Source organism: Trachypithecus francoisi, unplaced genomic scaffold (genome assembly GCF_009764315.1).
Source record: "Trachypithecus francoisi isolate TF-2019V2 unplaced genomic scaffold, Tfra_2.0 Lachesis_group10, whole genome shotgun sequence".
In the NCBI taxonomy this organism is placed as follows: domain Eukaryota; kingdom Metazoa; phylum Chordata; class Mammalia; order Primates; family Cercopithecidae; genus Trachypithecus; species Trachypithecus francoisi.
This window is the reverse complement of record NW_022681455.1, coordinates 45,196,349-45,212,165: the sequence shown is the minus strand read 5'-3', so window position 1 is coordinate 45,212,165 and position 15,817 is coordinate 45,196,349. Positions and strand designations below refer to the sequence as shown.

The 15,817-nt window shown below is 34.6% G+C and overlaps 1 protein-coding gene across 2 annotated transcripts in view; it reads left to right on the top strand.

Annotated features, from left to right (window-relative positions):
* The window catches only part of SUPT3H (SPT3 homolog, SAGA and STAGA complex component), a 516,212-nt gene that overhangs the window by 354,925 nt on the left and 145,470 nt on the right, over positions 1 to 15,817 (top strand). For both annotated transcript variants that reach the window (XM_033217359.1, XM_033217358.1), the window contains exon 6: positions 2,059 to 2,198. In XM_033217359.1, the coding sequence (XP_033073250.1) occupies positions 2,059 to 2,198 (140 nt within the window). The remainder of the gene's footprint in view (positions 1 to 2,058; positions 2,199 to 15,817) is intronic.

The window sequence follows — 15,817 nt, the reverse complement described above, 5'->3', positions numbered from 1 at the left end:
TAGGATCCATTCCATCTGTGTGAGTGGAGAGAAGTCATCTCAAACAAAAGTTATTTTAAAAAAAGATGAACTTATTTGACAATATAGAAATTTATTTTTTTTTTTTTAATTTTTTTTTTGAGATGGAGTTTTGCTCTTGTTGCCCAGGCTAGAGTGCAATGGAGCGATCTCGGCTGACTGCTTGCTGCCTCCGTCTCCTGGGTTCAAGCAATTCTCCTGCCTCAGCCTCCCGAGTAGCTGGGATTACAGGCATGCGCCACCACGCCTGGCTAATTTTGTATTTTTAGTAGAGACGGGGTTTCTCCATGTTGGTCAGGCTGGTCTCAAACTCCTGACCTCAGGTGATCTGCCTGCCTCGGCCTCCCAAAGTGCTGGGATTACAGGCGTGAGCCACTATGCCTGGCAAATTTTAAATTTTTTAATGGCAAAAGATGCTTTAAAATTCATAGGCAAATGAAAGACTAGGATAAACATTTTTAACTCAGATAACAAAGGGGTAATATAAAAGATCCCTTTAAATTGTTAAGAAAAAGACAACCCAGTTGAAAATGGGCAAAGGATAAAAATAGGCAATTAACAGAAAGACTTATTCAGATAGCTGGCAAACATATGGGAAAAAAATGTTTAGATTCATTAGGGAAATTAAATATTTTAATCACAATGACATATCACTTTACATTTATTAGACTGTTCTCATGGAGAGGAAAAGCATTCCTCATTACTCTTGGAAACTTGAAGGGTTAATGCACTGGTAAACAATCTCTTAACCTCCATTAAAATGTTTGTACCTTTTAACTCAGTAGTTCCATCCTTGTGAGTCTATGCCATAAACATTAAGCCAACCACACAGAATGCCATATGGATGAGATGTTTATTACAGCATTTCCCCGGGGTAGCAAAAACCTGAAAGAAAGTTTATGCCCATCAATAGGGGATTGTCTGGAAAGCTATGGTGCATATATACTGTCAATTATTACACAACCATTAAAGAATCAGGGCTCTACCGTTGACTTGGAGGAATTTTTTTCCATAATTGACAAAGAAACATGAAGTGCAAGACAAGAAAGAAATAGAAGGAATCTCATACCCTTTTCTAAAAAGCATAAATGAATAAAACAGCTGTATAAGTGAATGTATTTTTATGGATATATGAGCATGGAGAATACATATTGGGTGGTAGTAATATGAGTTACAGGATCTTTAGTTGGAGTTTGATCATATAAAAGGGAAGGAAATGGGAAAGAGTAATCAAGCAAAAATGATATGTGGTATCATTTTAATATATTTTAATTTATAGATATTTATAAAACTCTTCTATGTAGAAATTTAAAAGAAATGATAAAAATGAAGAAAAATGATCTATGGACCTAAAAGAATAATATAGATTCTTATATGTATATAGTTGTTAATGTGCTTAGAGATAAATATTTTTTAAATCTTCTGTAACCTTAAGTTGTCAAATTTTGAAAAATATATTCAGATATCTCACAGTAATTGTGCTTTTTATTAAGATTTCCTTTGTGTTTTCATTTTGCTATTATTTTGGTACATAAAAGTTTATGGCTGTTTAAAATTCCTTTTATTATTAGATACTATTTCACCCTGTCTCCTTTAGTGTTTTTGGTCTTGAACTGTATTTTCTAATGTTAATGTTACCAGTTCTGCTCTCTTAGCTTGTATTTGCCTAGCATATCCTTACTCATCATTTTTTGTATTGTCATTTCATTTCAGAGGTGTTTGTTATAAATACTGTAGAGCAGTATTCTTTTTCCCAATCTGAGCACACCACTCTCTGCTTTTTATAAGGGATTTAATTAGCCCTTTCACACTTATTTTGGTAACTGATCATTTGGTTCTATCCTCTCAGTCTGATTTGTGACATGAATAAATGATTTAATTCTGTATGACTTTTATTTTGGATGCAAGAATTTTTTTAAGATTATTTTCAGAGAATCCCAATTCTGAATTTGGTATACTATATTTAATACAGGTAATAATTAGTGCCGATGTAAACCTATTGAGAACATTTCTTTTTTTCTTTCCCTTGACTTCATGAAGACAAATTGAGTGGCAGCAATAATACGAACAAAAGACAAAAAATTGCTCAGGACTTCCTCAACTCTATTGACCAGACAGGAGAACTTTTAGCAATGTTTGAAGATGACGAAGTTGATGAAGTTAAACAAGAAAGAATGGAGGTATAGTACATTCTTCCCTTTTTACAGAAATAGAACAACCACTGCAGTGCCTATGCTATTTGGTTCTATTCTCATGTTCTTTAAATGTTTGAAATCTCTAAGTCAGTGGTTTTATGTCTGACGGTAGCGATGTGCAGAGGATCATGATCACCCCTGAAGTGGGAGTCAGATTTACCTTCAGCATCAACTTTGGGAAATGACTTCTGTTTTCCTTTCCTTATTTCCTTTTTTTAAAAATGAGTAGGTTTCCCTACTCTGGATCTGACATTTACTGATTTTATTTTATTAAGCTCATTTGTAATTAAATATTTACCTTTTTTGTTTCAACTAATTCTTATTGCTTTTATATTGGCATATATAGTGTGAAGAGCTATTCTTCCGGCTATAGTTGCAGACTGTGATTGGACTTACTAGCTAGGGTAGTACCCAGGGCAATTACATGCTTTATATCACTGCAAGACAAAGTTAGTGACATTTATTTGGATTCCCTGGATATGTCTTAACAATGAATTTGAAAATTATATGTCTTCTATTTACCTTAGCTATCTATACATAAAATTATTATTTCTTTAAACACTAAAGGAAAAAATTAAAGTAAAATGGTTTATTTCATTTCAGTGCCTTCCAAATTACAAGACAGTATTTTCACAGTTCATATTGCTATTATCATAATTTCACATATAAGGAATCTCCATTTTCCCCTTCTCTTTCGGTTGGGCAAGAGAAGTAATTTCAGAATTACAAAAGATTGTGCTAAGTGCCAACTTTATTATAGTTTCTATGTATGCTGAAAATGTAATTATTTTATGTTAAACTTTGGAGGAGGTCCAGTAGATATACATGCTTTATAAACTTCAACAACCTTTAAAGAATTAGCATGCTTAGATCATGAACTGTGATCTAAAGGCAGTGTTCTTTTAGGTATCAATTACTTCAGAAATGTGTGGTTATCTTGGTTTGGGACAACTGCAAATGGTTTTAGTTCAACTTTGCCTTGGGCCAAAAACATGCTAAGTTGTCCAAAGCAGATGATAAACATGTATTTCTGATGTCATCATTGCCTAAACAGGATATGGTTGTTTAGTGGCATGGTTTCACTTATGATGCATTACACAAAGAGAAAATCTTGTTTATGCTTTATTTTTAAAATATTTTTATATTATAAAAATGGCCACTGAGAAAGGTTCATTAAGGAATAAAACATAATACATAAATCATTAGTAATTTCAGCAGGTAACTTTTCAATTTTGATGGGAAAATCTTGGCTAGCCAAACCTGTTTCCTAAAAGGGCATTCCACAATCAAGAAGAGAAGAAATGGAACATTTTTTTTGCTCTATAATAGCAGGCTACTGTACACCTAGAAAAATGGGAGTCAGCAGGGTACTAAAGTCAATAAAATATCTGGAGATGCAGGGTAGAAAAAGCTTGGGTACTTATGCAGCCTGTACACTTCTTCTTTATAGTTATGTATTACATACTGGTAACTAGGATAATAAAATATCAGAAGTTGATAAAAATAGTTACAGTGAAAGTCTTCATATGTACAATAAACATAAGACTGGCAACTTCGTTAAGCTTTATACCATAACAGAAATCTTCTCTGGCCAACATAACAGAGTAGCGTTTATATTCTACTCATCCAAATAACAGTTTAACTGAAAAAAAATACGCTGGGCTTGTAGACATAACTGGGACAGTAGAAAGTGGAACCGTTAAGAGCATAGGCCTTGCCTGCTTCTAATTTGATAGGTTATAGTTTCTAGAGTAAACCACAACTGTGGCAGTTCATATGAAACCACTTTGGACTCAGAGACTGCAATCTCTTGCTTTTAAAGTTCAGTAGAATAATCAGTCCTAGCATCATTCAGTGACTTAATTTTCCTCTAAGCATCACTTATGGTTGCAGAAACTTTGTTTACTACCTTCACCCCTAGAATGTATGAAAATGGTATGGACCTACCAACAGGCTTCATTTTAGTTTTCTTTCTTCTTTATAGATATAAAAACTCACTTGGTATTCTAGCTTCTTCTCAAAACATTGAGCAAATATACAAAAAACAGTCTAAGTCCTTTCCTATTTTCAGTTGATGTATGGTTCATGACTTTAGTTTCATCCATAATTTACTTAATTACTATTAATTTATGTGACTTGAAATACAAAAAAAGTCTGAATTTTTGCATCCATTTTGTCTTACTAGTTCATCATCGTGACAGTTAGCTAACTCTTACACATTTATTTTTCTCTAGCACCAGATTCTGGGTATACCTATAGTAGAGATCCATGATCTCAGAACATCCTTTTAAATGATCAAATAAAGATTAAATAGTGCTCAGAGTTCTTTTAGTGTATTTGAGAGACTGAGAAAGAAAAGCAGGGAAATACATACAACTATAGCTTCCCTCCAACCCCACCCACCTCCATCCCAAAATAAGGCAGGTGTGTCTAAGTGTAGCTAATGTTACTTTCATTCTAATTTTTTCATCTAATCAAATAATTTGTGACTGTGTCAACCAAAGTCTCAAATAGCTTTGAGTTTCCTTGTCAGTGAGGAACTGTGGTCACCCCCAGAAGAGCTGTGCCTAAGAACCTGCTTTGCTGCTTATAGAGGAACCTGAGAAGCTCAGGTTTGTCATTAATCAAGTAAACTCTCTAGTCTTGTAAGCCACTAAGTTTGTAAAGAGATGTAAACAATGGATGCTTAAAAAGTTGGGAGAACTCTACCTTCAGACTAATCCTCAAATTGAAAAAAGTAAACAAGAGAGCAAAGATTAGAGCTTACCAGAGAGAGAGCTTTTAAATAGTTTGGTGAGGGGGGTGGGGGGGTGGGTACAGAAAATCCCCAGGGACTTTGTATCTTGTGTTTTCATATCAGAGGCTTAATAGTGGAATCTAGAGAAAAGCAGAGTGATATACATAACATTTAAGGCAGCTTAAAATTTGTTGATAATCAGCTTTAAATTGAGTAAGGTACCAGGTGGTCATCTGAATTTGCTTAACCTGAAAGGAACTGACCATAGATTTGAAAACATAGTTTCTTATACAGGCTGAATAATAAGAGAAATCAGGTGTATCATTCAGTTGTGCCCAAGTGTAGCATGGTTATGATTCCTGGGGATTTTGACTCCCAGGGTTATGGTTTTTGGAGGTAAGTGGACTAGAAAACTCATTGAAGAAGAGATAGGTGGATGCCTGTAGAAGTTGTCCATCTTCTCCTGTTTTTGAAGTCTTTCTACCATTCCCATTTGTACCTATCATGATTTCTTTTAATTACAAGGAAAAGGAAAATAAAATGCCTTTAAAGCTAACAGTCCAAAAATATCTTAGATAAGACTTAACATTAAAGAAAAAGGCTAATCTCAGTAAGATAAACATTCACAAATACCAGAAGAGTTTAAAAGGTTGAGTTAAAAACTGAAACTCTTAAAAATCTTAGAATATATAGGACTATGAAATGAAGATAGAATTATATACTACAAAGATATATGTAGTTTACATATGTACATAATAAATACCTGTATGTATATATGTATGTATATACATTTGTATTTGCATATACATTTATATATGCCAAATCATTTGCATACTTGTATACAGTATGCCCATATATACATACATAGAAATAGAAATGAAATTTTTCTAGATTATTTAAAAGGTAAAAGTTAAAGAGCAATCAGAGGTATATCATACAAATTCTGTAATACTGGTGCTTACAATATCAATTTCAGAGAAAAGAGAATTTAGGGAGAGAAGCATTAAAATGGAATAAAGGCAATAATTTTATGTTACTAAAAAATATGGCTATAGTGAAAATATAGTAGGTGCAAACTGTCAATCATCAAATTCCAGAGAATTGAAACCTTCTGGTAGTGTGGGGAGAGGTCAGAGAAATACATTTGTTGTGGAGACTAGAACATACCATCCCAATCCTTAACTGATTAATTCAAGGGAAATAAAAAGACTTTAATAAATCCCAGCACTTTGGGAGGCCGAGGCTACACACAAAGGGTTACAAACAAAGGGAAGCCAATCGGACTAACAGCAGATCTCTCGGCAGAAACTCTCCAAGCCAGAAGACAGTGGGGGCCAATATTCAACATTCTTAGAGAAAAGAATTTTCAACCCAGAATTTCATATCCAGCCAAACTAAGTTTCACAAGTGAAGGAGAAATAAAATCCTTTACAGACAAGCAAATGCTTAGAGATTTTGTCCCCACCAGGCGTGCGCTACAAGAGATCCTGAAGGAAGCACTAAACGTGGAAAGGAACAACAGGTACCAGCCATTGCAAAAACATGTCAAAATGTAAAGTCCATCGATGCTAGGAAGAAACTGCATCAACTAGTGAGCAAAATAACCAGCTGATATCATAATGACAGGATCAAGTTCACATATAACAATATTAACCTTAAATATAAATGGACTAAATGGTCCAATTAAAGGACACAGACTGGCAAACTGGATAAAGACTCAAGACCCATCAGTTTGCTGTATTCAGGAGACCCATCTCACATGCAGAGAGACACATAGGCTCAAAATAAAGGGATGGAGGAAGATCTACCAAGCAAATGGAAAACAAAGAAAAGCAGCAGTTGCAATCCTAGTCTCTGATAAAACAGACTTTAAACCATCAAAGATCAAAAGAGACAAATAAGTCCTTTACATAATGGTATAGGGATCAATTCATCAGGAAGAGCTAACTATCCTAAATATATATGCACCCAATACAGGAGCACTCAGATTCATAAAGCAAATCCTTAGAGACTTACAAAGAGACTTAGACTCCCATACAATAATAATGGGAGACTTTAACACCCCACTGTAAACATTAGACAGATCAACGAGACAGAAAGTTAACAAGCATATCCAGGAATTGAACTCATCTCTGCACCAAGCGGACCTAATAGACATCTACAGAATTCTATACCCCAAATCAACAGAATATACATTCTTCTCAGCACCACATCACACTTACTCCAAAATTGACCACATAGTTGGAAGTAAAGCACTCCTCAGAAAATGTAAAAGAACAGAAATTATACCAAACTGTCTCTCAGACCACAGTGTAATCAAACTAGAACTCAGGACTAAGAAACTCAATCAAAACAGCTCAACTCCATGGAAACTGAACAACCTGCTCCTGAATGACTACTGGGTACATAACGAAATGAAGGCAGAAATAAAGATATTCTTTGAAACCAATGAGGACAAAGATACAACATACTAGAATCTTTAACACACATTTAAAGCAGTGTGTAGAGGGAGATTTACAGCACTAAATGCCCACAAGAGAAAGCAGGAAAGATCTAAAATTGACACCCTAACATCACAATTAAAAGAACTAGAGAAGCAAGAGCAAACACATTCAAAAGCTAGCAGAAGGCAAGAAATAACGAATATCAGAGCAGAACTGAAAGAGATAGAGACAAAAAAAAAACCCTCCAAAAAATCAATGAATCCAGGAGCTGGTTTTATGAAAAGATCAACAAGATTGATAGACCGCTAGCAAGACTAATAAGAAAAGAGAGGAGAATCAAATAGACACAATAAAAAATGATAAAGGGGATATCACCACCGACCCCACAGAAATACAAACTACCATCAGAGAATACTATAAACACCTCTATGCAAATCAACTAGAAAACCTAGAAGTAATGGATAATTTCCTGGACACTCACACTCTCCCAAGACTAAACTAGGAAGAAGCTGAATCCCTGAATAGACCAATAGCAGGCTCTGAAATTGAGACAATAATTAGTAGCCTACCAACCAAAAAAGGTCCAGGACCAGACGGATTCACAGCCGAATTCTACCAGAGGTACAAGGAGGAGTTGGTACCATTCCTTCTGAAACTATTCCAATCAATAGAAAAAGAGGGAATCCTCCCTAACTCATTTTACGAGGCCAACATCATCCTGATACCAAAACCTGGCAGAGATACAACAAAAAAAGAGAATTTTAGACTAATATCTCTGATGAACATCAATGCAGAAATCCTCAATAAAATATTGGCAAACCAAATCCAGCAGCACATCAAAAAGCTTATCCACCATGATCAAGTGGGCTTCATCCCTGGGATGCAAGGCTGGTTCAACATATACAAATCAATAAATGTAATCCAGTATATAAACAGAACCAAAGACAAAAACCACATGATTATCTCAATAGATGCAGAAAAGGCCTTTGACAAAATTCAACAGCCCGTCATGCTAAAACTCTCAATAAATTCTGTATTGATGGAACATATCTCAAAATAATAAGAACTATATATGACAAACCCACAGCCAATATCATACTGAATGGGCAAAAACTGGAAGCATTCCCTTTGAAAACTGGCACAAGACAGGGATGCCCTCTCTCACCACTCCTGTTCAACATAGTGTTGGAAGTTCTGGCCAGGGCAATCATGCAAGAGAAAGAAACCAAGAGTATTCAATTAGGAAAAGAAGAAGTCAAATTGTCCCTGTTTGCAGATGACATGATTGTATATTTAGAAAACCCCATTGTCTCAGCCTAAAATCTCCTTAAGCTGATAAGCAACTTCAGCAAAGTCTCAGGATACAAAATTAATGTGCAAAAATCACTAGCATTCTTATACACCAGTAACAGACAAACAGAGAGCCAAATCATGAATGAACTCCCATTGACAATAACTTCAAAGGGAATAAAATACCTAGGAATCCAACTTACAAGGGATGTAAAGGACCTCTTCAAGGAGAACTACAAACCACTGCTCAGTGAAATAAAAGAAGACGCAAACAAATGGAAGAACATACCATGGTCATGGATAGGAAGAATCAATATTGTGAAAATGGCCATACTGCCCAAGGTTATTTATAGATTCAATGCCATCCCCATTAAGCTACCAATGACTTTCTTCACAGAATTGGAAAAAACTGCTTTAAAGTTCATATGGAACCAAAAAAGACCCTGCATTGCCAAGACAATCCTAAGCCAAAAGAACAAAACTGGAGGCATCACACTGCCTGAGTTGAAACTATACTACAAGGCTACAGTAACCAAAACAGCATGTACTGGTAACAAAACGGAGATATAGACCAATGGAACAGAACAGAGTCCTCAGAAATAATACCACACATCTACAACCATCAGATCTTTGACAAACCTGAGAAAAACAAGAAATGGGGAAAGGATTCCCTATTTAATAAATGGTGCTGGGAAAATTGGCTAACCATAAGTATAAAGCTAAAACTGGATCCTTTCCTTACTCCTTATACGAAAATTAATCCAAGATGTATTAGAGACTTAAATGTTAGACCTAAAACCATAAAAACCCTAAAAGAAAACCTAGGTAATACCATTCAGGACATAGGCATGGGCAAGGACTTCATGTCTAAAACACCAAAAGTAACGTCAACAAAAGCCAAAATTGACAAATGGGATCTAATTATACTAAAGCAAAACAAACTACCATCAGAGTGAACAGGCAACCTACAGAATGGGAGAAAATGTTTGCAATCTACTCATCTGACAAAGGGCTAATATCCAGCACTTAAAAATAACTCAATCAAATTGACAAGAAAAAAACAACCCCATCAAAAAGTGGGCAAAGGATATGAACAGACACTTCTCAAAAGAAGACATTCATACAGCCAACAGACACATGAAAAAATGCTCATCATCACTAGCCATCAAAGAAATGCAAATCAAAACCACAGTGAGATACCATGTCACACCAGTTAGAATGGCAATCATTAAAAAAATCAGGAAACAACAGGTGCTGGAGAGGATGTGGAGAAATAGGAATGTTTTTACACTGTTGGTGGGACTGTAAACTAGTTCAGCCATTGTGGAAAACAGTGTGGCGATTCCTCAAGGATCTAGAACTAGAAATACCAGTTGACCCAGCCATCCCATTACTGGGGATATACCCAAAGGATTATAAGTCATGCTGCTATAAAGACACATGCACACGTATGTTTATTGTGGCACTATTCACAATAGCATAGACTTGAAATCAACCCAGATGTCCATCAGTGACAGACTAGATTAAGAAAATGTGGCACATATACACCATGGAATACTGTGCAGCCATAAAAAAGGATGAGTTCGTGTCCTTTGTAGGGACATGGATGCAGCTGGAAACCATCATTCTCAGCAAACTATCGCAAGAACAGAAAACCAAATACCACATGTTCTAACTCATAGGTGGGAATTGAACAGTGAGATCACTTGGACACAGGAAGGGGATCATAACACACCGTGTCCTATTTTGTGGAGGGTGGGGGGAGGGATAGCATTAGGATGAGTTAATGGGTGCGGCACACCAACATGGCACATGTATACATATGTAACAAACCTGCACGTTGTGCTCATGTACCCTAGAACTTAAACTATAATTAAAAAACAGAAAAACCGTATGATAGTTTTAATTGGTAATAAAAAGAGATATGACAAAATTCACTTCCTAGCCTTTTTAGAAATTCTTAGTAAACTAGATATAGAAAAGTCCTTCTACTTTATGATAAAAAATCTCACTTAAATGAACAGACATCAGGATAGTTTTAAAAATATTAAGAGTTCTATTAAATTCTGAATATCCACTGTTACTGCTTTTATTTGCCAGAGTTCAAGGAGCACTAGGCAGTGCGATAAAAGGCATTGCTATTGGCAGGAGACCAAAATTTATCATTATGTACAGATAACGTAATTTATTAATTTTGGTAATCCTTGAGAATCAGTGTAAAAAGTGCTGAACCCAGTAGAAGTCTTCATTAAGTCAGAGAGACACTGACCAAGATTAGGAACTTCTTCCATAATTCTGTAATACTTGATAATAAATTCAGTAATAGTCAATAGTAAAATTGAGGAAAAAAGGCAATGTCAATCAGAATAATACAATAAAAAAATTATTTGGAGATAAACTTTGTATTAACAATAAATGTAAAAGAAATATATAACTCATTTTTAATAATGTACTGAGACATGAGTATATAAATGAAAAAGCACTATGTTCCTGGATACAGACTAAATGTTATAAATTTCAGTTATTTCCACATTAATATATTGACTTAATGTTGTTTAACAGAAATCTCAGCAAGATTAAAAATAAAAACTTTTTTCAATGATATTAGACTTCACCTGAAGTTATAAAATTTAGGATAGCCAAGAAATTTTCACTAAAGAAGAGTAGGCGATTGAGTTTAATTTAATGGCAAAACTGCAATTACTTTTGCATCAACCTAATACCACCAAATAATATAAGATTCCATGAAACTGCAACAGTCGAAATAGTGTGGTACTGGCGTAAAACCCACAGGCATGCCTGTGACGAGAATAAATGATACAATTAAATATAAAGAAGAATTAGTCACAATAAAGATGGCATTAGACATCAGTGGGAGAAAGATGCCAAGACAACTAAAGAACTATCGGAAAAGAAAACATAATGATAACTCAACCTTATACATCTATCAGAATACATTCCAGAATATTAAAAATTTGGTATAAAAAGTAAAACCATTTTTAAAAATTAAAAATAACCACAGGTAATATGGAAGGACTTTCTAGGCTTTCATTTCAGAGCTTTTGAGAAATACTACTCCTCAAACTTTTGACACATACACTGTGGGAGTAGGGAATGGTCTGTTTTCAAATAAGTTTGTGAAATGCTAAGTTAAAATTTTTCAGAAGGTTCTTTTAGGAATTTTCAGAGGGTTTTGTATGCTAAATTTTGTGAATTTTTCAAGAGAGGAAATAGACTCTATTAAAATATTCTGAAAGGTCACTCAGAGCCCAGTTTGGGGGTGAAAAAATCACAAAGGAAGTGACTTTTAAATTCGATCTTATAAAAATTATGTCTGTGTTTCAGAAACACAAAAAATTATTAAAAGGCAAGTGCATAAAAATATGACACAACTATCAGTATCATTTATATAGATCTTTTAAAATCAATAAAATATAACATTCTAGCAGAAAAATTGGCAAAGGATATGAAAAAGAAATAAAAATAAATATATAAAGTATCTACTTACTGGAATTGAAATAATGCCATTTTTGTATATAAAATGTCAAGAGTAAGATGGGAGTGGTAACACATTAACTGTGGAAATGTAGATTAGTAAAACCAAGAAAGTATTTTAAAATATCAATTAAGTTAGAAGCATTAATATACTGCAACCTAGTAGCCCTACATTTGGTAATTTCTCTTTAGATGTCAGGAATTTTGTTCATATGCACATTCATATGCACAAAACTCTTCATCACAATGTCTTACATAATATTGGAAATGGAGTGAGAACCCTGTTTACCTGATGATAAGGGAATATTCATATTTCGCAAACACATTGAAATTAAGACTGCTAGGAGAAATATACCAACATGCTAATAGTGGCTGACAGTGGAGGATGAGATTTACAAGTTTATTGAATTTATAAATGTATGCTGTTTTGAATTTACATATTTACCATCTCTGTTATGTTTCTCTTAATCCTCATTTGATTTCCTTTGTTCTGCAGTTTATCTTTTCATTTTATTTTTCCCATCAGAAGTATTTACTTTATAAGTGGTGCTGAAGGATACGCTTTATGAGGCAAATTAAATTGGGTCTTTAGATGCTTGCAGTTAAGACTGAACAGATGAATGTATGAAGCAATATACACATATAATATGCATGTAAATACAAGTAAATGTATGTTGTGGAAAAAGATGTACCATTGATTTTATCTCTTCCAGAGAAGGTGCCTGTTGCCAGATTGAAATACTAGCAGTTAGAAACTCATAAAATGTTCGTTAAGTTTTAGACATAAGAAAGTATGGTAGTTTAATTGTGATTTGCTAAGTAGGCAGTTGTTTCTTATGTATGTTTTTCCTTTTAATTGTCCCTTGTTTCTAGATGCAAGATAGTGTAAAGAGGTAGGGAATAAAATAGATCTTTTGGAAAAAAGTTGTCTATGAATTGTCATACTGGGAGTAATAAAGTTTATTTTGCATTTGATTTGAGGCTTGATTATATCAGGAAGATTCTAGTTTCATGGGTATTTTTGTATAAATGCAGTAGCATCTATTAGATGCTCTCAATAAATAAATATCTCAATAGATATTAATATTGGTGTTGATTTTTAGTCCTTTAAATGTTTTATTCAGCTATAGTTTGAGTTTAGATTCTCAAATATTTCAGAAAGCTGCTATTCCAATTTGGAGGATGTATAGATATAATATTGTCATATAACTGAAGAGTAGGAGACTATAACCCTACATAGTGTCATACAGACCATCTTCAAAGCAGTAATAATGATGTAAAAGTTGAAAACAGTTAATATTTTTGCATGATGCTATTGATTGCAGTTAATAAAAAAAAAAAAAAAGACAAAAACAATTCAAACAAAATTAGGCAGTTAAGGAAAGGTTTTGTTTCAGATAACAAAGCCCAGAGGTAGATTTGGCTTCAAGCGAGGTTTAATATTGAAGTTCACAATGTCCATTGGATTGAAGATCAAAATGTCCACTGAATATTTATAGGAGCACAAATGACTATAGAAGTTTTAGGTCCAGGTGGAGAGATAATGCCTTTGTCCCAAGATTTATGCTTAAAAAGATTTGGGTCACAACGTCTCCCCAATCCCTGCCAGTGACAGTAGCTAGTAGGATGAAATGTCCTGCCTGGCTTAGCCTAAGTTGTATGCCTCATCCCTGCAGTTGAGTATACAGTCAGACTCCAGCAAAACCCTGGATCTCTGGAACTTTAGGAAGAAGTAATCAGTGTGAAATGATAGCCACAAAGGTCCTTAAGTGTAAAGATCTTTAACATTATGGCAGTGTGAATTGACAGAATGATGTCTTAGAATCTTGGCACTCTGTTCAACTCTCTAGGAAGTTTTCTCTAAGACACAACATGGTAAAAACGAATGCAAATCATTTTCTTTGGAGTCAAGCAAATCATCCATCCATCCTTTCACTCTTTTGTTTATTGGACATTTATTTTTTGAGATTTTGTTAAGTCAATCACTGTTCTAGGGCCTGAGGCTGTGACTCTTAAAAAAAAGACGAAATATGGCCTTTGCCCTCACAGTCCTAGAGTAATAACTGACCAATCAAAAGTAAGTGTCTAGTAAAGGTAATACAGCCTCAACAAATGGGTTACTATTCTAATTATTACTCTATTTGTTTTTAATGTTGAACCTTCTTAATGGATTATTGGTTATTGAGCCATATATTTTCTACTTGCTATATAATTTGAAATTTAGTTTATTCTGACATAGGGCACATTACTTCTTTAAGACATTTAGGCAGGGTCATTGAATTAGCTTCAGTGTGTTTGCAAAATAAACTTGAAAAGGGCTAGGGTGCATTGAAAAATGTGAAGCAATGTAATATGTCAAGGTTAGTTCCTGGAGGAGTTTCATTAGGATAACTCATTGTTATGTTTATTAAAGGTTAATTTTTGTTCAAACAATTTCAAAATACTTATGAAATTATTCTCCAGGGAGTATTACTAGAACTACCAACAAGATACCTGTGGTAAATCTAGCTGCACAGAGCAGAATTAATGTCATTCAGTGTATGTTATTCTGGCATAGGAACTGCAGAACAGGTAGTATTACTTAATTTAGAAGAACCCAAAATCGATGTAATATGTAGCTCTGAAAGTGATTTCCATCTGTGACTTTATATACTATCAAATTACATTTTACCCATAGCTATAACTATCCTTTTATGATATAATGATAAAGAATTGTGTATTTGTTGTCTTAAGTGCTTGTCTAAAATTGGGGAAAATGTCTTCTGGAGAAGGCATTTTTCAGTTAATGAAATAAAAAGCAAGTTACAGATCTATAAAAATGGAACTCTAACCTAACTCTTACCTAGGTCCTTATTTTTCTGTAGATTACTATATCCGATTTGAAGATGGCTCTCAAGGGATCTTTTTATGCTTCTCTTAACCTTGTGAAATGTGAGCTTCTGCTGAGGGTGGAGTCTGACTTCTGCTTTGATGATTAGAGCACCTCACATACAGGTGTCAAACTAAAGTGGTTGTATTTGTTTTATTCTGTTTTTGTTTTGTTTTGTTTTAAAGACAGTCTCCTTCTGTTCGCCAGGCTGAAATGCAATAGCCCCGTCACAGCTCACTGCAGCCTCAACCTCCCAGGCTTGACCGATCCTCTAGCCTTAGCCTCCCAAGTAGTTGGGACTACAGGAACGTGCCACCACACCTACCAAATTTTCATATTTTTTGTAGAGACAGGGTCTCACTATGTTGTCCAGGCTGGTCTCAAACTCCTGGGCTCAAGCAATCCTCCCATCTTGGCCTCCCAAAATGCTGGGATCATAGGTATGAAGCACCAAGCCTGGCACTGTTTTTTAATCATTCTCTAACATTTCTGAATATATAATCTCTTACAGTTGTTGCTTTGCTGTAGAGAAATTTAATAGCAGGATTAATTAAATGACTGCCATCTTTTTTAAAACAATATTAGTACCATTCCCATTTGTCCTCCACCCTCGGACCTACTTAGATTCTTTACTGTTAGTTTTTGGATGCAGTTTAAAAGTTTTCTTCCCCCTATTCCTTTCTTTAGTCTGCAGGAGAGCAAAATACATGGTGGCAGCATTGAAACCGTACTCATAATAATCCTATTTTTCCTAATCCAGATCAGAATA